At 41.4% G+C, this 22,478-nt stretch overlaps 1 protein-coding gene across 4 annotated transcripts in view; it reads right to left on the bottom strand.

Moving 5' to 3' along the window:
• Nucleotides 1-22,478, bottom strand: part of nalcn (sodium leak channel, non-selective) — a 110,967-nt gene that overhangs the window by 27,853 nt on the left and 60,636 nt on the right. For all 4 annotated transcript variants that reach the window (XM_050049054.1, XM_050049057.1, XM_050049055.1 and 1 more), the window contains 2 exons: nucleotides 21,856-21,993; nucleotides 21,249-21,323 (listed from right to left, as the gene is read on the bottom strand). In XM_050049054.1, the coding sequence (XP_049905011.1) occupies nucleotides 21,249-21,323; nucleotides 21,856-21,993 (213 nt within the window). The remainder of the gene's footprint in view (nucleotides 1-21,248; nucleotides 21,324-21,855; nucleotides 21,994-22,478) is intronic.

Raw genomic sequence — 22,478 nt, 5'->3', positions numbered from 1 at the left:
AAAATAAGTAAAAGAGAGAAGTAGACAGTATGGGAGGATAAGTACAAGACAAAACTTAAGGGATGATTATACAGAAACAAGTGGATTATGGATCTAATATGGCTTAAAGCAATAAACAAAACACCATCTTATACTGTATCTGCTTCAGCAGTATAGGATTGAAAATAAAAGTGCACCGAGCTTCCTTCAGTGCTGCAGTTCTCTGGGTGAAACTTGCAGAAAGTGCTGCAGTCATCTCGAATTGTACCTGTTCATTTGGTTGCTGAATTTCCAGCCAAGCAGAACACACACAAACAACGATCCGCAAACACGCATGCATGCACAGTTCAGAATTAATATGGACCATACTGTTCCCAAAGGTCCTAATCAATTGGGCCAACTCAGCGAGATGTACAGTTTAGCCGAAGCTCTACACCCTTATCTGCAGCAGTATCCCATTACAGTCGAACTTTCCGTGCCTTGTACTGTCCTTCGTTGCTCGCTGTGTTCATCCCCCTTTTCTCCACCTCTCAGAAGACTTTGTTCCTCCCCATCACAGCGAGCATCTATCCACATCTCTTTATATAAGGCTGCCCCAGTCTCACAATCTTAACTTCTGATTCTGTTCGTTGCCTCCTTCCCTCACTAATCTGCCATTCTTCCTTCCTTTCCATTTTCCCAACAGAGGAGAAAAGAGAGCTGCTCTGGGGAGAGGAACAGACTAAACATCCAAAAAGAACTGCTATTAAAATCTTTTCTCATAAACAGACTGCTGTAGTGTGAGTGATGCACTCTTATTCATGTAATTCAATTTAGCCGTTTATTTATTTATATGCTGAATCTGGGGAGCCACTGACTGTGGAAATAAATAAGCAAAGGATGCACTGAATTTAATTTTAATTTACCCTGGGAAAACAAATCGGAATCCACGGTACCATGGACCATTTAGATTATTTTGTGCCATTACGCCTTACACCATAAAAAGTCAAGGAAGCCTATGCAGGAAGAAGTATCTGCTACAGTACCAAATGTACATTATCCTTAATTACTTAAACTGTGTGTGAGGCTGTTCTGGAAAAGATTTACCTGGTAAATAGGTGCACTAGGAAGCTGCAATAGATTACAGATCACACTAGGCCTTCAGCCTGCTCAATACATGGGATCAATAAAGCACACACGGACATGCAAGAGCCCACTTACCAGGAAAATCTATTGTCTACCGATTATTGGTTTTAGGTGTTGCTGTGTCACAGAGGAAGAATTGCTCTCTCCTGTATAATTGCACACATGACAATATCATGCATTATGTACACATTTGTGTGTTTAAATGCACCCAGAATATTTTTCTCTGTCAGTGTGCTGAAATGTCAAGTGTGTGGGATATAGGGGGGGTATATTAGCTGAATATGATGATATAATAAATGTTTTCTTTAGTGTATAATCACTTGGAAATAAGAATCATTGTATTTTCATTTCTTTAAGATGAGCCGTTTCTATCTACATAGGGAGCGGGTCCTTGTCAAGAGATGTCTGTCTCTAGATAGGGACATTTGCTTTTTCAGGTTGGCCACCGTAGTTAGCATCCCCTCTGCTACGAGCACCATTGGAAAAACACTTTTTTTTTTAACGCAAAACTGCTTTATTCAGTGTTTTACCAATGTTTTTTACTGGTTTAAATCAGGTCCGTTTGTTTTGAAGAGGTAGAGACCTCTGCGGATAATTCAGCTCCTGGTAACAATCTCCTGAACGTCTGGATCTTAGGTTATCAGAGAAATAAGGTGAGCACACATTAGCAGGTGCTGGGCTAGCCTGTCTGTAAAATGACAAATTGCGTAGGAGAAACACTGATTTGTAATGTGAAACCTACGACTTCACTCAGGGTTTTTACTGGCTTAAATCACCAGGTCAATTTGTTTTGGGGAGGAGGAGACCCTCAGCTCACGGTAGAAACCTTGACCTGAATGTCTGGATCAGAAAAAAAGTGAGCACACATTAACAGGTAGGTGCTAGGAAAAGCTTAAGAGAAACACTGGTTTGTAACGTGAGCCTGCTTTATTCAGTGTTTTAATCACCAGATCTATTTGTTTTGGAGAGAAGAGACCTCTGAGGATAATTTGGTTCCTGGTGAAAACCTCCTGAACAATGAACACTGAAGGAATCCTAACCAGGAGAAGTTTCAGCTTGATGCAATCTGCAATCCTCACTGCCACTAAATCCCCCTTAATCTTACACACTGTTCCTTTTAAGTGTCTATAATCAATATTTTTGTAACAACGGATGACATGACTACTTGTAGCCTCTGTGAAAGGTATCATATGCCAGAGGGACATAATCAAGGCTTTAAATGAATGCTAATGTTGCTGCTGGATGTGTAGCAACTTTGCCAACAGGTTTGCCATACAGCTTGTATCCGCTGCCCCAAGTGACCCCTGGGCTTAAGTGTTCAAGGTTAAGCACTACTCCCACATAAATGTGTGCTCCTGTGTGTTTGTGAGAAAATGTCGCTGTGTTTCTCTTTATGTCACAGTGAATGCTTGATAAATCAAAACCACTGCTTCGCTTGCCACAGATGAGATTTAGTGTATGGCGGTGCAACAATGGAACCGAGACTAATGTGTTTTGCCTTGAGACCCATTCAGGTGACCTGCCACTGCTTCCCCCTCCATTCAAGCCAATTTCAGGCTCGGCTGAGCTAGGGAGATTTCCGCCCGGGATTTCCACAGCTTTCCTGACCAATGCTGAGCATTAGCATTAGACCAAATTCAGGAATAGCCATAGTTCAGTGGGAGCATGGGGAGAAGATAAAATAGTCAGCGACAAAATGGCTTCAGACGAGCAGCTGGAGAGTGTGATACAGTACGGGGTGAAAATGAGCTGGGAGAAAAAGCATTTAAAACAAGCAAAGAAAAGGCATAAAACCCTTGTGTAATGATACTACTTACTATTATGTTCAGTATTAGTACCTCCATGTAATAAGCATTATGACATACAAGACACTCAAGCTGTCATGACAGCTTGATTTCACAGCTGCAGGACCAGATAAGTTCCCTCCAACGCAGCTCCATGCTGATAGCATGATGACAAAGACACTTAACAGCATGACGAACCCATCTGGAGGTATGACCCTTATCTGTTTGATATATGCAACTCTAAAAACCTTCAGTTTCAAGCTGACCTGCAAGTAAGCTAACAGAACACTGGAGGAGGCAGCCTTTTTACAACTGACCCTTGCACCCAACTTGGAAATGACTGATATAGCGGCACAACAAATACAGCCAGAAATCTTCCATCTATCTCAAACACTCCTCATTTAAGCATTTTAGCATTAGCCCTCATAAACAGCACAAGCACTACTAGTTACTGACTCTGATAAGAGTGTGAATACTTGTTTTCCCCTCTGTGTAATTCCTCTGAACTCTCCGTTCAGTCCTGCTACAGCACCTCAGAGACATGCAAACACAGAGTAGGAATATCTTCGAGACTAGCCAGTGGAACAATCGGGAGCTGATGAACAGCCGCCCACAAGACTGCTGCCCACACACACTCGCCGAGTGCCTGTGGGAGGATGTACGTACAGTCATCTGCATTTTACCATTCAGACATCAGAGCCTGCCATTCAGCAACAGCACCAGACAACAGCTGTGCATGTGTGAGTGTGTGTGATGAGAGACTGCATATTTCAGTGTTAATACGACAGCCTTGCCGTACTTTCTGCGTAATCCAGCATTCAGCGTGGTACATACTTATCTGTAGTGCATCACAGCAGAAAAAAATGTGTATGTGCTGTTTCTGTGTTCCTCGAATCTTCCGTAAACCTATGTTCCCTCAACAACAATACACATAATCTAAAATGTAAAATAAGCCCAAGTAGTAATCTGAAAGCATGTGAGGTCCCTGTCATAAACACTAACCTATTCACATTCCCTCACAGTCTTGGTTGGGTTCCCCCGACCATGGGCCAGTCCAGCTGTAATACCCAGAGGTGGAAGAGCTGAGAGCAAGTTAGCAGGGTCACCCTCTCCTCTCATTAGCTGGGTAATGAGCCGTGCTGCGGAGCTGCACACACCACACAGCCTGTAAACCTCTAATAGCTTCCCCAACACCCAGAGCAACTGTGGATGCCATATATATGGATGCCTGGTGGTTAAGGCTCATGCCACGTACAGTCATCGCAACATCCCAGGCTGGGAACCTGTATTGGATGTTTCCCTCACTTCCCCCATGTTCCCTGCCTGTACTCACTGCACACTAAACTGCCAAATAAAGTTATCTTAACGGTGAGCTTTGCAGGATTGTTGGAACTGTTTTTTAAACACACTCGCCAGTGAAAGTCAAAGTGAAAGTTAGGCTACGTTCAGACTACAGGCAAATCAGATTTATTCCTTAAATCAGATCTTGAAGGCAGACTGTCCACAAGGTTATTTGCAAGTCATCAGATTGGATTTGTGTGTCCAGACATCACCAACCTATCTGCACAGGTTGTTGTGGTAATGACGTAGGCCTCAGTAACTACGTAGCAAAGCTGGTGACGTGGCTTTTCAACGTGGATTTATTTTGGCGTCTGTCCACAGACTTTTGGTCCTTATGTTGTCCTCTTTAGTGTTCTACTTGTACTAGCACGGATCTGTCACTTCGGATTTGTTGTTGTGTGCTGTGTTCAAGGACACTTTAAAAATCTGAGCAGCCAGAGCGTCCGGACTAAGACATCTCTGTAGAAATGCGATTGGAATCGCGTTTAAAACCCCATCCAAATGCAGTTTGGATCATATTTGCCAAAAAAATCGCATTTCATGTGGCGTTTTGCTTTCTAGACTTCTTCAAATCAATCTGCATACAATTTGGATATGCCAAAAACAGATATGGGCCTCAGCTGAAAAAAGGCCTAAATGCCAACCCCAGATTTACTCTCGTTTGGCATTTCACCTTGTTGTATTTGCGTTTTTTTGGCGCTGTGTCTCTCAATGCCTGCTGCTTACAATCGAGCACCTGGTTGCTAATTCTTAAAAAGCCCAAACCTCACCTGAACGTTGTGGGGGTACATGTTCATAACTGTCCTCAAACACAGAAAATAAGGAAATACAGGCAGAGGGCAGAGTCAGAGAAATGAAGCTCAGCATAAGTTCAATCAGGAAGACCTTTGTCGTGCTCACCCTTTCACATTTCTCTCCATCCCACTCTCACAACTCCCTCCAATCAGCTGACTATGGGTGTTCACTCCTAGTTATCCAATCAAACTTTTCCATGATCTCTCTGTGCCAGTCAGGATGCCACTGCAAAATTTTAAATGTGCTCTCTCTTCTGCTGCTGTCAGCCATCATTTTAGGCAGAATCTTTGCGCCCTCCTCCACCCCGGTCACCTCCAGCCATCGTATCCAGAGACCAGGACAAGCTCTCAAAGACTCATTCCTCTACTCATCCAGATCATTGGCACTTCTCCATCTTCCTCTCATCTCATCTTCATCACCTCTACCACCACCAGTGTCTAAACCCCGAGGGGGTTCCCTATTCAACTATGGATTCATCACCCTCCTTAAATCAAACCATCTCTACGGGGGCTAATTGCCAAAGACTTTCCACATTCTTATTCATTCGTTAACATGTTAATAAATATTCTTTTACCATAAAAACACTTCACATGGGTCGTAAATGATGATTGTGGGATTACTTCTGTATGACTATACTTGCTTTTCTAAGAAAATCCTGCATAGTATATCTTTAAAATGAATTCTTGTGTTGTCTGCATTGCTGTCAGATCCTTTATTTCAGAGAATAACGAATTTGAATGTTGAAAACATTCACAAAACATCTTGAGTATAATCGAGGGTCAGTAAGTACTGTCTGTATTTTCATTCTAAAGTGGCCATTTCCAAACGCTGAGGTCGGCTATGAGCTGAAACGCGTCCGTTCGACTGCTGCTGTGCAATCCACTATATTAAAAAGTATTACACTTATTAGTGAGTGCTGTAAGGTTTTTCTGCTTTGCTGTAATGTTTTGGACCGGCACCCAATTACACTTTGAGACTTTTGAGTGAGCACACCAAGTTTGATGAAGACTTATCTCCATACACAACAGTACTAGCCAGCCGGCCGTGACCTCCCCAAGATGGTGGCGACGTTGATGCACAGTAGCCACAGGAATGAGTCATCTATGATTATACATATCTATGGCTTAACATACCATCTTATGCCTCCATTTTAACTTTCCTTTCCATTCTTTTGCAGGAATGCTTTTCTCAGTGAGTGAGAAAGCGAACAGCAACAATCTAAGCAAAATTGTGTGATCTCAGCCAAGTGTAAATGTGCATAAACAATGTGTATACATTTTTCTTTTTCTAGATAGTTTTATACACAGGTAATTTTGTGACTATGTTTGCCCAAGTGTGTGTGTTCCTGCTAGTTTTAGTACATGGCGGAGACATGGCACAGTGCTCCGAGAGTCTTACAATAGAAAACTGAAGGTGACATTCAAAAGATAAGAACACATTGTATTGGGATTCTCCAAGGGCCACGCTCCTCTGTTCTCTGCTCCCTCTGTCTCCTTCGCCTTTCTTCTCCTCCACTAAATCCCCAAATAAGTCCTTGGTCCATTAAATCACGTAAATGGAGGACAGGCTTTTAGTTTAACTCATAAATAATGAAATCCTTGGTGGGAAGCCATAAAACAATCGCTCCATAGTGCATTTGATCAAACTAAATTCTTCTTAACAAAATATATATTCAACTCTGAGTGCCTTCTGAAATACTGTGGCTGTAGCGCTGAGCAGAGAGCAGACCGAACGCACATGTACAAACTTGTACACACATTGATATTGAGATGAATCAGGTGTGATTTGGTGAAAAAAAAAACCCTAATTGTGTCACTGTTGCCACGGTGACACTGTATGTTCCTGTCACAGCTGTGGAACAGTGACTACTCATCCTGAACCTCATTTATACCCAAAGCAAACATCCATCTTCCCTCTCCTGCTGTTCTCCTCACTCTCCCTCCCCTCCCCATGTGTTTATCTCTTCCTCCACCTTTATCGCTCACTCCATCTCCCTCACCCACCTCCCTCTCCTCCCGTTTGATCTCTCACAGTCGACGCCAGATCATACTCCCCTCAGCTGACAAATATGGAGCAAGAGGATAGACGCAACTCAACTGACAACCACACACTGTCACTGCCATGCTTCTCTCCATGCCAGCTTTGACAAGCCTGACACACTGGGGGCAGCAATCTGATTACCGCCGCGCTGCATCTCCCCACAGTGTTTCTTTAAGAATGTTTATCTGGTAGCGAACCCTCTCTCACAACGTCTGCTAAACTGATAATATATTGGGGATCTGAGAGAGTAGTCATCCATCATCATCGATCACACCACAACTGATGCCCACATAGAGCTCTGCGGCACAAAGAGGCACACAATTATAAACACACACACACCCATTTGTCCACTCTAGCCATAAATCCTTGAGTAACAACAACTCATAATTCAAATTTTTGCATGTGTAGGCCTTGCACTAGATGGCAGTATGGTTAGATGGTACGAGCTATGAAGCACAGCAGTCCGCTTTATCATTCCTGAAGCTTTTAACTGAACCTCACATGGTCGGATAATCTGGGGATCTGATGTTTATACCAACAATTATCCATGAGTGTGTGCAGAAGAAATCCTTGCTGAGGGCCATTGTGGGTCTGGCTCTGAAATAACAAAGGTCAGGTGCTACTGGGTACACACATGAGCAGAGTACATTAGATCTGATCACAACACCTTGGGAAATTCTAAGGAGCATGGCCAGGCCAGCGATGAAAGGAACGCATTTAGAGAGTATGTTCTCTCATGAACCAGATTTTGGCCATTGTTCTGCTTTGATTGGTTCATGTTTCCTTACCGCTAAAATAAAGCACAACTGATTTCTGAGACAGATACACGGACAGATATTGGTACTGTACCTAAAGGGTAACTTCATTATTCTGGACTCTGTTTTACCATGTTTTGTGTCAAAAGTATTGAGCGAGAATGCTGCAGCTGGCAGTCATGAAACAGGCTGCGATGTAACCACTCTGGGCATATGCGCACCATCAATTTACGTCAACTTAAATAGCTTGTTTATGTCACCTACAGGCTCAGATTGTTATAAGAGTGTAAAAGCAATATGAAAAGGATCCTACAGAGACAGACCTTTTGTTGAAGGGTAAGAAACAGCCCCAAAATCGCTATCAGCAAACCCGCCAGACTCCATTTAAATAAACAATAATATTAGCATGTGTAGAGCCAGCAACGTTTCACATCTAACTGAGTGAATTAAGAGTTTACTTCAACCAAAATTAAAGTTGTTGATTGGTGGAACAGTAGAAAGACAAAACAAGAGTTTTATTTTGTTTCTGTCGACTTTGAGGTTTGTTTTACGGTAATAAAAAATGTTTATTTCAATGGAGTCTGGTGGGTTTGGCAATAGTGATTTTGGGGCTGTTTCTGGTTAAACAAAAATGATCTTACTCTACAACAAAAAGCTCCGCCTCCTTTCCATGATGTTGTCAGACACTTGGAATAACAATCTGAGGCTGTCAGGGGCAAAAACAAACACTTTTAGGGGACATAAATTGATGGCGCACATATGCCTTGAATGGTTACATTGCAGCTAGACTCACAAGTCAGTCTTTAGACGCTTTGCTTAACTAAAGACTGATGACTTTCTCCCTGATTTTGTGTTTGGATGGGCGGATACAATTTCAGAGTTTAAAAAAACTTCCTACGTTGCAGAACCAATAGTAAATCCGCAGGGCGGTCCTTTGGTGGCTCGCTGAACTCTTGTGCTCGTAAACATAGTCCGACTGCGTTGAAAGTTTTAAGCAAAGTCGCTGTAAGTCCTTCATTTCCACAATCTTGTGACTGAGCACACGTTTGATAAAACAGAGTTAAATCTCTCTGCATCCATTTTCAAGCTCTCTTTCAAGCACATTTCTGGGAGGGCGCGTCCTTTTAAAAAATGCAAGAGGCGTTGCTTTGTTGCCGGCCGTTTTCGCCGGTGTGTTAAACACACTTTAGAAAGGAGAGTCCCCAGACTATCAGAAGGCGGAGATCTCTGATTGTCTGGTGGCAAGACTACATTGCAGCCTGTTTCTGAGCTGCCAGCTGCAGCAGTCTCTCTCATTACTGCACCATTTTCAAAAATTGTTGTTCCAATTGGTCACCTAGACACCAAAACACAGGACAACAGGTTCAGGTTGACAAATACCAAAGTCACCCTTTAAAAAAACAGATAATAGTACCAATACTTATTCCTTAACATTAAAACATTGTTGTTGATTTTGTTGTTGAATAGTTTATTTCGGTTACAATATACAATACTTAAATTGTGTGCAATCAACTGACAAAACATTTACATACATATTTGCACTACACATTTTCTCACAACAAAATTGTACTAACAATTTTGACAAAGATTCCTTCAAATTCGAGCATGAAAGTTGACTTTCATCATCAAGGTCATCATAAAGCAGACCATGAGAGATACCATAAGGTAGTAACAGGTCCTTTAAGTTTATAATATTTAGTCAAATCCAGTTCAGTTTTATTTATAAAGCCCAATACCACAAATCACAGTTTGCCTCAGAGGGCTTTACAGCATACGACATCCCACTGTCCCTTAGACCCTCACAACTGATAAGGAAAACCTCCCCAAAAAAACCCTTTAATGGTGAAAAAACTGTAGAAACCCGAGTCAGAGCAACTGAGGAGGGATCCCTCTTTTAGGACGGACAGACGTGCAATACATGTCAGGTGTACAGAACAGGTCAACATTTGCTAATAACAGGCCGAAAACCACTCAGGTTGAGATTTGTTTCTCTTGTAATCACTCCTAACAGTGATGTCAAGGTGTACTGACCACCTATAGCAAGGTGACAGTAAACCAGTGGAGGGCGGCAAAAACAGGAAGCTGCTGTTAAGTTGATATTTTAGGAATCGTAACCAAGATATGTACTATATGGGTTTATTGGTCTGGTAAATAATAAACTTGTCAGAGATATCTGGTTCAAAGACAAGGTAGTTTTTTTTACTGTTTTTAAAATATAACTATCTCAAACATATGTGGCATTTTTTTTGCTCCTTCTCATTCGATCCATGATAATATCTGCTTGACTATCCCCAGTGTATTTATCAACTAAGCTATACTTCAAAAACAGACCTATCATAAAGCCATTGCCTGTGTATAGTACAGTATGTGACTCCAGGTATCTGTACAGTATGTGTAGTGGCTTCTCAGGGTGCCTGCTTACACTGTAGTTAACTTCTGTGTTTCTATTTTCTGGTCATATTAAACAGTAAAACATGACCTTAAGAGTGACAAAGAAACACCAATATTAAGATGATTAAAATGATCAAATCACAAACGTTTTTATTTTGGTTAAATTAAGGACAAAAAGTCAACAGAGAGAAAAAGCATTAATGTGCTTATTATGTTCACTACAGGCTGAACACTCAAACAACCACACCCTCTCCATTTTGCGTACAAGAATCTGGCAGACTTTGAAAGAAAGGAAGAGAAAGTGTCAAAGAACACAGTGAGAGGTCTCAGAGCTCAGTGTGCAAAGGATTCAAGCGTCTGCAATTGTCTGTATGTATTATGTAAACAGACAGTAGATAAAGGCAAGTTAGCTATGCTTTTAGCTTCTCTCTCTCTCTGCCTGGCTTTCTACTTGCTCCTTTTTAACAATTTCCCAAATGTGTTCCTCATGAGTCATCTACCTGGCCCGAGGACCTGTTTGATTGCCAGACATTTCCACTTGCACACAAACACACAGAGAAATGCAAAAAAAACAAAATTAGTGTGTACACAAAAACGCACACACAGATTTATCACCGCTGACAATTCATACCCATACACACACACACACAGAGATACACACAAACACACATTATTATCATCATCATCATCACTGCCCTTAGGGGTAAACACCTTTTTCTATTTGGTTGATATCTACCGGCACAGGATAAACATTTTCCCCTCTCCCTGCACCTCCCGTTGGTCCTGCAGACATTGCTCTCTGGGCAGGAATGATTTGTTGGATGGAGATGGGCCATCAGTCTCTCCCATCACAAAGCCCACCGACCTGTGACACCGCAGATGAAAGTAGAGCAACAACGGGCAGCAACAGCGTCCAATGGGCAAACCCGTTTTTCAAATCACATGCAGCTATTGGCCCGTTCTTGTTGTCTTCCTGTGACTGACAGAAGGTGTTTCTGGGTGGCACCTTGACATTTGAGATGTATGTGTGCCTAGGACTGTCTGCGAGCTGAGGTTACACTGAACATTAATACAAAACAAGGAAAACAGGAAAACACATTCCCTGCATTTATCCTGGGAAAAGAACAAAGCCTAACGAGAAGAGAGTAAAAAATGTCACCATCTTCACAATAAATATGGTATTTAATGGTTTCTTCAAAGTTGCTGTTGCTGTCATGACTCACTGCCAATCCTCGCCTCTTAATTATCCAACAATTTAGCAAGAAAGCTCAAACACTTTATTTACACAGAGTCCCTAATTCAACAAGAGATTGAAAGTACAAGGCTGTATTGTGCTTTTACTGCAACATAGTGACTAATTCCAGTTATAGGAAAGTACATTTAAAGGGAAGCATGTTTAAATCTACACAGTGATGATTTAATGTATGGAAAGGAGTTTACTCTTTAACTGCTTTTGCACATTTTTTACTTGTTACTTGCAGAAATTACAGTCATTAAAATTCCATTGAAACAAAAGTAGTCCTCAGGTATAATAGCTGGCATTTACCTGCAAACCACCAAAACAAATACCTGGCTGTGCTGTTGCTAGCTATTGCTACAATAATCTTTAACTTTGGAGAAAAAAACGAAAGCAAAATGCACAAGTCTCAGTACCATGAAGTCATAATGACTTAAATTGATGTCCATTAAATTTCTCACTTTCCATCTCAAACCTTTCCGTCTCTGATTCCTGGCTAAAATTCTACTTTTATAACTTCATGAGTTTCATATTTTTAAATAATGTATAACAATGTCAAATAATGTAAGACAAGAAATTATGGACTGTACGCAGAAGTTGATTTTTATTCCGTCTTTGTTGAATACCCAATTCTGATTGGTCAATTACGGCAATCTACCAATGGTAATGTTTTCCCAATCAACACTTTAAACTCATTAGTTTGTTATCTACACAGGTTATTTTCATTTATGGCCAACAATACTGAGCAATTTACATAATTGGTTTGATTTAGAATCTGTTCATTTGCCTTTAACCTTACATTGTCTAATTTAATTGTACACATGCTAGCAAAGACCAAACACATGCAGGTTGGGGATAGGTTAACTGGTGACTCTAAATTGTCCATAGGTGTGAATGTGAGTGTGAATGTCAGCTGGGATAGGCTCCAGCCCCCCTGCGACCCTCAAGAGGATAAGCGGTTGTGAAAATGGATGGAAAATGGATGGGCATTCTAGCATTGTAGAGTTACACGGGCATTTTTTTTTTTTATAGTAAGTATCTGTTTTTTTGTCTTTGAGTTACCGTGGTTGTTTGGGGAGGTCCCCTCCTAGTGGAGCAAAAGGCGTGGCTCAGGGCTGAGGATTCTTAAATCATGGAGCCAACTTACTGGATCAGACCATGTGCTGCCACATTATGGGAAGGGGGTTGGGTTTAGTTACTTTTGCTTTGTGTTTAGTTGTAGCTGCCATCCATTTTGGTTACCGCTTGTGTATTATTTGGTTTGGCCAAGCCACTATATACGCTCCCTCGCAGTTAACACCTTGTTTAGTTATGTTATTGGGTACAGTTATGTTATGTTGATGTCTTTTATAGGCCTAGTTGTTCATTTCTTGATTTGTAATTTTTCATGCATTTTTTAGATAAATAAAAACCCGCAATTGTTGCATCTTGTTGCCTCGATGCTGGGTCCCTAACAACGAATGACAACAGAATAGCAAACTGCTGCTATGAATGCAGTCCTCATCAGTATTTTGTGTCACATTATCAGTTTCTTTAGTTAGTAGCAGGGTAATAAGCAGGCTAATGTAAAGAGAGCTGGTCATTATTGCAAAATACACCCTGACAGGTTGATATAGGACCCCAGTGCATAATTAAAAGCTAGCATATACTACTGGGTAGGGTTTTAGTTACAACAAAGCACTTTCACATACTGATCAGACTAAAGTCCCCAAAGCATGTTGTTTTGTAACCAAAATCAGGTAATGTATCTTGAGACTAACTCCCATTTTAGCATGGCCTAGCTTCATCTGTCAGAGTTAGTGATTACTGACTGTCTTCAACGCAAACATTCATGGTTAAACTAAGTGAAAAGTATTCAGTGAGACTGTGCCGTCAGCGACACCAGAGTGCACAACAAAAATCAACCAGTTTCTGCTGCACTGTATACATGTTTTAAAATGGCATTTCATGAGCAGTTCAGCACGTCTCACATCAGCCATGAGCAGAAACACACCTGGGAGGCTGATGTGTGTGTGTGTGTGTGTGTGTGTGTGTTTGTGCTTGGAGGGGGGTATCTACTTCCTCCCTTCACTTCTCCTTTCCTCTGCTGTCTACCTTTCTCCTGTCCCAGGCTTCATTTCATTAAAAATTTCTACCAAACCTAATTTCACGCAATAAATGCATTATCCTAATCAACATTGATGAGTGGAGCACACACTGGTGCACACATGCATATAGCTGTCTGTGTATGTGTGTGTGTGTGTGTGTGTGTGTGTGTGTGTGTGTGTGTGTGCCATTAAAGAATTCCTAGTTCTTCTGTGCTCCTGGCTCATCAGTATGGCAGCATAAACCGGTTAGTCATTAGCTGCAGCACCGCTTACTCTCACTCCCCTAATTATTAATGACCACTTTTAATGTGTATATGAGTGTGAGTGCACATGCACCTGTGTGTGTGCGGGTCTGTGTTGAAAGCAAATGACTTGTTCTCAGGCTGTGGTTACAATGCATTGATTCCGAAACAGTTCGACTTGCCAACAGCTCCCATCACACGACATTAAAGCAACCAGATATAACAGCACTGCGCGAACACTGATGCTTGATCACAACACGACTACCCACAAGCCTCTGTTCTTCTCCTGACGTCTCAAGCTTTGACTCTTTTAGATGAAACACCAAATCAAGACAAATGGTCTGTCAGGGTTGACAGATGCAAGTCGTTCCCCTGAAATGCGGGGCTGCAATCAGCATACAAACGATGACAGATGTTTTTAGCTACATGCCTTATTGATGATGTCATTATCAAATCAGCAGACATGGGCAAGACACAGTAGTGCTGCTGCTTCACACACACACACACACACACACAAATACACACACCTGGCTATGTTGACAGCCAAGAAGAAGTGGCTTATACACATGGAGTGACAGTTGGAAACATAAAACTGCCCTGATGACGACATGATGACGACCAAAACGTGTTGCCTGGTAACTCCATCAGTGCTGATCTGCTTCATAAATGCTCCACAGAGCACAGATGTAGGCGATTGTGGAGCGGATATTTGCAGGTGGGTTGAAATTTGGGAAATGTTGCCACTCAAAAATGATCAGCTTCATTAAGTTCAAAGGTGAAAGCTGTATGTTTATAAAGCAATCTGTCACAGTTGCTGTACTTTTACAGAGTTGTTGACAACATTCGTTCTATTTTCAGCTCTGAGTCATGAGGTGATTCTGTACAGCTGCCAAAAAGACTATTTGGCCTCTCAGGTGTGCGGTTCTTTATACCGTATGAATCACAGGTATTTACTACTTACTCACTATATTTAACCACTGAAGCTTCAGTAACACACTCACTGGACTGGTTTAAACAGGATGTTGCTGACCTATTATGCTAGAAACTAGAAAAGAATTCCCAAGACGGGTTGGTCAAATTTTGGCTGACTGAACAGCATTGTTAAAATATGCAGGGAATGGTTTAAGAGAGGAAGCTAACCAGTCAGCGCACCCTCGAGTCAATCAATTTCAATCAATTTTATTTATAAGGTTTAATTAAATTTAATTTAATTTTATATACATGTATATATATATATTTATATATTTTATTAATCCCCGAGGGAAAATTCTTTTTTTTTTTTTTTTTTCCTCCCACTCTGTTGTAAATTACACACAGGTCTGAACACACACATGCAAAACAGGACCTATACATGCACTAAGTGGAGAGATGTCAGAGTGGGGCTGCCCATGACAGGCGCTCCGAGCGGTTGGGAGGTTCGGTGCCTTGCTCAAGCGCACCTCAGCAGTGCCCAGGAGGTGAATTGGCACCTCTCTGGCCTGCCTACTGTTGCTGCTTCTTCTGCAAGCCGCTTTGAACCTGCCTCCACCCCAGCTCCTCCTTTTGCATGCTGTGTCTGACTTATCAATGTCATTTCTGTTTGCCATTGATGCTGCTCTGTTCTGTTCCTGGGGGTCTTTGCTGCTGCCCTCCCTGCTTTAGGCTTTCCATGTTGGCACATGGAAGGGCAGGGAGGTTTGCTCTCTCTGCCTTAGGCTTTTCACGCAGGCATGTGGAAGGGCAGGGAGGTATGCTCTCTCTGCCTTAAGGCTTTCCACATAGGCACGTGGAAGGGCGGAGAGGTGTGCTCTTTCTACATATGCGCATGGAGGAGCGCAGAGGTGTGCTCCCTGTGCCTTAGGCTTTCCACGTACGCACTTGGAAGAGGCTTTCTGCTTAGGCCCGAGGTACAGCAGAGAGGCCCCAGAACAGAGCCATACTGCCAAATACACTAGTGCAAATGCAAAGTTCTTTGACTAAAGTGATCCTGACTGAACTGTCATTTAACATTTATCAAATTGTCATTTATTAAATTGTTCTTTCAAAAGACAGACTATATGGTATTATGTGTGACGTAAGTGCCATAATGAACCAAACTAAGACCATTCTCGAAACCAACATTAGGCAAACGATCTCTTCTGGCACTGTTTGTAGCAGCGCAGAGAGCTGCTCAGAAAAGCAATAAAAAAAAAAAAATTTCATGACATCAACATGCCAACATGCCAAAGAGCTGCTGGGTGACTAACAAGGTCATTATAAGCCAAGGTTTGGCCAGATTAAAGTACTTTACTCATGCTCATATGTTAATCATTTTTTGAGCTAGTGCAAAGGCAGTGGTATCATCAGACAACCTAAGGCATGATTCAAGGCCAATCAGGGAGAGTTTTCTCTCATATCTTGCTTTAGGTCACCAGAAAGGGCCTCAAAATAATGGAAAACCACGTTGGACTCAATATTCTTTGATCAAAATGTAACTCAAGACTGAAAATTAACCAGGAAGGATGAAAAACCAGAGCTCACTCAAGATTTTGCAGTAGACAGACCACAGAATACACACCACCGATCTTGTGACGTCACCTTGACTTTGGTGGTATGGTCACATTTAAATAATTTATATAACGTGATTAATAATAACACATTTTACCAGTCAATTGAACTATTAAGCACACAAACAACAGCCACTAGATGGCAAAAGGGTACTTTGAAATAACAGTCTGGGTTTCCTCTGCAAAAACTTTGACTCTCACTTTACTAGCATAGCCTACAAACTGTGGTCTTCCTGTCAACGACTCGTTCGTTGCTTACGTAAGTCACGGGGAAGGCAAAATGTTGCCACACAGGTGACTTCATCGAAGCAGGAGGATTTTCCAGATCTATTGTTTCTCTGTCATGCCCGACTCTGCCAGAGGCCTTGGTGTAACGGTAAGTCATGCCATGTCATCTTTGAAGTGTATTGTCTTCAGATGTACATAATTGGGGAGAATTGCTGATCCTGACTTTGATTTCAATAATGGAAAGCTCATTTCAACTGACTTTGCTATTCAGAATCAAAATTGTGACACCCCACTGTATAACAAGAGTATAATGGTTGTCACATACAACAGAGCCTGACATTAGCAGTGACTTGCTAACGTATATAGAAAATAATCTGAAGAATGGTTCACTATCATGATGCATAATTGCACCGTGCAGGTGGGCCTTATCGATCAAAGCTTGGCTGCACATTTTCATTTTAATGTGACACGTACACACCAGACACACACATAAAGACACCACTGGCACACCTGCAACCGCACACGTCTTCTATGCTTTAAGTCTTTCATGGGTAGGAGCAAAGTACAATGGCGTGTAAGGGGAGCTGACATGTTTGACTGCTTTTCCTGCTGATATTTCTGACACACATGGAGCATGACGGGGAGCAGGATGTCAGGGCAAGATAAACTGTCACCAACTACTTTCAAAAACATCGCTTTCCCCACAGTAGCTTCAAATTCAGCGTTCAGTGTGACAGTGAATGCAACTGTGATTAGCTCACTGTGACACTTCAGTCAATAAATGCCACTAATTATGCCACCAACAATGTAAATGTGTGTATTATTTCCCTTGTTATCAACTGGTATACAGCATCACTTGCTCTCCACCAATAGCGCACACATCATCCTTTACGTCACTTCAAATAATAGCAAGACAAAAATTCTATGATTTGCATGAACTGGCTCTTTGAATAGTTTATTCGGCTTCAATTTGATGTCCCATTATTTCCAATTAATTTGAACACAGCAACTGTCTGTGTGTTCGACCGACTGTGAAGAAGAAAGGATTAAAAACATCTCAGGGGAGAGAATACACACATGGTTTTTGAGTGTCAAACTCTCAATCTAAATACCGATTGATATCTATTCCATGACTGGAACAAAACCAGTTTGAGCTGAAAGCAAACCATTATGTCACACTATTTCCTGTACATTTACAATAATTTCTTCTGTAAAGAGCTTATCATGGTCACATTATGGACACATAAACATTACCAACTCAATCAAGTCATCAAACAGCAGCAAAAAAACGATTCGTCACATTTACTGTAATTGCTTTCCCATCCCCCACAGCCCACGTGTTTATTTCCTATAGAAACATTGACCATGTCACTGGGCTTTCGTAAAATGTTTGCAGAAGCCTTCTCTTGTGGGAGGGTGATCACAATCTATGGTCTATTTATAGTCAGTCTCCGTAGCTGTGATTGAAGCACCTGTAAAATAGGCAATTTTACAGTCACTGCGCCTAATCACTCAGCTGTGGGTGGGAAATAACCTGCCCAGGCAAGCTGAGACCTGCCAGCCGGCTATGAGTGTACAGCGTTTATGTGAGCATGTGTGTGTATGTGTGGAAACCTGTTCATGTCATTGACTTCATAGACTAATTAATTTATGTAAAATTGTTGTATGGTTTCCACGTGAACTGACCACGGGCTCTAATTCCATGTAGTTCTCTCTATACGACCATTCAAAAACCAATTTCCATAGAAGTACGTCTGCAACTGCAGTTCATTTGCATTTGACGACAGAAACTGCTTATTAAGGTTCACCCGTTGAGCAATGACAAGCACAGAGGCCCTGTGTGTGTACTTGTGTGTGTGTAAGTGCCAGCTTTTTCACACAACAGGGTTTTGCTTTATTAAAGTTAATTGCCCACTTACTCAAGCCTCTAGAGAAAACCCCCAAAAAGGTGAGAATGAAGAAATTACTCAAAGCCCTGCCCACATGTGGGCACACTTTACAACCCTGTCACTCTTCCCAAGGTAGCAACAGAAAGGGCTGAGCCTTTAAATAAAATGTAGCAGCAAAAAACAACAGGTAGAAATGGAAAGCAGCAGACGAATGTGTTTGGACTTCAGATCATGGGGAAAGAAAATGTCATTTTTAAATATGTAGTGAGCGTACTCGCACATTTCGCTATTGTTATTCTGACTGGTTTGAAAGGAATTGAATGTCAAGGGTTTTATAATAGAAAACATACTGACCTTAAATTCTTGCCATGTGCTGCCATGATTATTAAAAAAGGCCAATTATGTAAATAAAATCCATTCAAAGACTTTGTGCATCGTGACTACAGGATGAGACATGCACGATAAACTGTTTTAACATTGCACAAGTGAAAGAGAAAACTGTGACATGCCCGCTGAAGCTGTACACCCTTAAACTGATGTGAAGAAAAACAGGGCAGCTGTGTTAAAGTATTTTGCAGCAGCCAAGCACAAGCAGGCAATGGAATGCATGGAGTTCAAAGGGATCACCCTGGTGGCACTTCTGTGTGAACAGTGTCACAGTTGATCAGGATCAGCACTTGGTATATACTCAGCACAGTAACACCACCAAAAATACAGGAAACAGGGTTGGTTACCAGATCACACCAGATATCAAAAAGACTACGGTTGACAGTTGAATTTAGGTTATGATGTTTGGTGATGAAAATATAATGTCAGGACAACCTCTGATGCCAATGTCAATTTGACATGGAATACTGACGACAGATTGATATTTTGTTGGTTTTAAGTTATGAAGCTCTAGCGAAAGTTCAGTCAGGAAGACAATACTTTTCATGCTCAGGCTGTAAGTTTCTTTCTCACCCTGCTATTCACTTCTTGCACCTATTCTCACTCACTGTCTCCTGGTGTCATTGTCTGCATAGGTCAGTTGAGTCATCAGCTGATTCACAATCAACCAATAGCACGGCCACACACCTTCTCTGTCAGCCTTTCATCTCAAAGCTACTCATTTTAAGTATGGCTCTTTCTCTGCCGTAGTTCTTTCTTGCTGCCGCCGTCCCCATCACCACCTAGTCTTTACTGATTCATCAGCCTCATACGCCTCATCAACCATCAGCCTCAGAGTCATCAGCCACCACCACCACCAGTGTCTGGACTCCATGGGAGGATTTATCCTGCTGCAACTCAGATGTCCCTTGATCAAAAAATATCTCCTTCTGGTGTCCAAGCGCTAAAGACGAATCTTAATCAGTACAAATCATCTGTTAATCTGTACTCTAATATTCTGTGTTAGATATTATCTTTACTCCAATCATCCTCCTGATTGAAGTATTATTAAGTAACCAAAATCCAGCGTCTTCCAAACGTCTCATGCCAACATCATCTTGATGCAGAATGACCAAAAAAAATCCAATGTCTGCAAAATGGCAAAATGTTTACATCCACACGACAATAAATTCTGATGTTGTTAGACATTTAAAATATCGTCAAACCCAATTTCATTCCAACCATAACCATAATTTTGTGTCTGACCAGTGTAAGAGTCCAGCGTCTTTCTGACATCATATATCAACATCCAATGCCAGCTGGGCTGCAACAATTCAAATGGAACTCTTGAGGTCACACTCTGTGAAGTAGCCCTGTTGTCTTTTCAAAATAATGAATTACTTTATGGTTGTTTTCGTACTTCAGGTTAATGTTTAGGAGCAAAAAAATGTATTTGAAACACAACAATAACAACAGTGGATCATTCAAATGAACCACTTGAAGGCATCAAATGTGACGGCCACAGTGGGATGTTAACATTGTGATCAGCCAGCCACAGTGGCTAAGCTTGGCAATACCATGTCACAATTCAAGCTTTGCTCACTGTAGTGTGGTGAAGCTATGGTTGAATTAGCTTGAGAGAAAAGAACTTTATGTAAGAGGTGACTGACAGTCCTCTCCTGCAGGAGAAAATCTAGAAACGTAGTTTGGTTAACTAAAGCCTCTTAGAAAAAAGTAGATGAAACTACTGTGTAAAGAAATGATCGAATCTACAATGTGCATGTGATATGAACTTAAAAAATATGTAATACAAAAACAAGTCACGTCAGCACTACATTGAGTTTATTGCAAAAGTGCCTTGTTCACAGGCCATGGGCCATAAACCAAAAAAATAAAAAATAAAAAATAAAAATAAAAATAAAAATAAAAATAAAAATAAAAATAAATCAAATTAAATTAAATTAAATTAAATTAAATCAAACAAGATAGAATAAAAAATACCCCACTATTCATGAAAAAGTGTAAGAAATGTCAGCTTTGGTTTTGTACACACTGTCCATCGGTCGACACCTGCCTCAGAAACTAAAGTCCAGATGGGGGCTTTGCACCAAGCAAGATTACTCTGTTAGCCAGGTAACATCTTAAATATCATGCAACAACTCTCTGGACATTTGTTAATGAATAAAAATAATCAATACTTATGAGTTACTGTGTTCAAAGGGGGTTCAATTACAGTAAAGATGCAATGGTAAAATAAAAATAAAAAAAACATCGCTTTCCTTCATGACAAAAATTTGTTTGTAGTGTCAACAGTTAATCACACAAAAAATGGCGAAAGGGTAATTTCTATACTTAAATCAATGTGCAACTGTGAATGCAGTTAATCTACCACAAAGCTGCTGCAAAATGTAGTAAAACGTCACTGTGAATAGGTGATAACAGTCAGCCGTTAATTAGCTCCTACCTGTTTGAGCTTCTTCAAGTCTTCATCCAACTCCAGATTGTCCAAGATGACAGCCACAAAAAGACTGAGCAAAATCTAAAATGTGACAGGAGGAAGTGCCTAAGAACATACGCTGCGTGCGAACACATTACAAATTATGTTAATGTCCTTACTCCCATTACCACAAAAATAAGTACAAAGTCTGCTTAGTAATCGCATTTGTTGCTTGTTCCTGTTCTGGAAGACGTCCTGTCTGTCTGGGGGTGAACTATGAGTCATCCTGAGACTGTCTGTGCTGTCTGAATGCTCCCCATATCAGAAGACCAAACACTGAAATGTCAGCACTTCTTATGCCTGCAAGTCTGATTAACTGTGATTAGATGTACCACTTGAGAGAACACTGAAGGGACGGGAGCACTAATTAAATGCATTAAGAAAACAATTCATGTATCCTTTTGCCACTTATTTTCCCCCAACCTGCTTTTAGTGACCAAAATAACAGAATATGAGTTTAAATAGAATGCTGCAGTTAATATACAGCAAACTAAAACTTCAACCAAACTCCAATTCAACAGTCTCTTCAACTTATGTGACTCCTTCATTTGAAACAGCGCAGTGAGTTCCTCACCAGGGTAGCAAACAGATGGTAGAGGATGAAGTAAATGGCGACGACCGGAGCCCACATATGACCTACAGCCACAAGAGTCTGGTCCATGACATCTACCCAGCCCTCCTGGGTTAGGATCTGGAACATGGACATGAATGCCTACAGGGAGGAAAGCACACGATAGGAGAAAGTGAGAGACGCAAAAGGCTACAGAGGGCAACTGAGTACACGAGCAGAAGCGGTGGAGAGAAGAAAAGACAGACAGAGACGGGGAGGAAATAACACAGAGCAACGGACAGATCTGACATTTGAAACATGCTTTTTCACAGGAGAGCAAATATCACACAGCTGATGCACATATCCTCCTCTGACCATCGCTCTCTAGCTAGTGATTGTGAGATTTAGAAACATATGGCAGAGAAAGAAGAGAGGAAATGAGGACAGACATCTTTTATTTTTTACTTTGTCCTGCTGCCCCCTCATCTTTGAGGCAGAGGTCAGATAAGGGTGTTAGGAACAACCAGCTGCAACACTGTGCCCCCTGGTGTCAAATGGCACGCCTGCGCCTCCTCCTTAGCATCTCACCTCCAGACAGCGTCCCCCCTCCCTCCCTCCTTCCCTCCCAGCCCCTCCCACCTGCTCCC

This window comes from Epinephelus moara, chromosome 7 (assembly GCF_006386435.1).
Source record: "Epinephelus moara isolate mb chromosome 7, YSFRI_EMoa_1.0, whole genome shotgun sequence".
Taxonomy (NCBI): domain Eukaryota; kingdom Metazoa; phylum Chordata; class Actinopteri; order Perciformes; family Serranidae; genus Epinephelus; species Epinephelus moara.
This window is presented reverse-complemented; position numbering and strand designations above follow the sequence as displayed.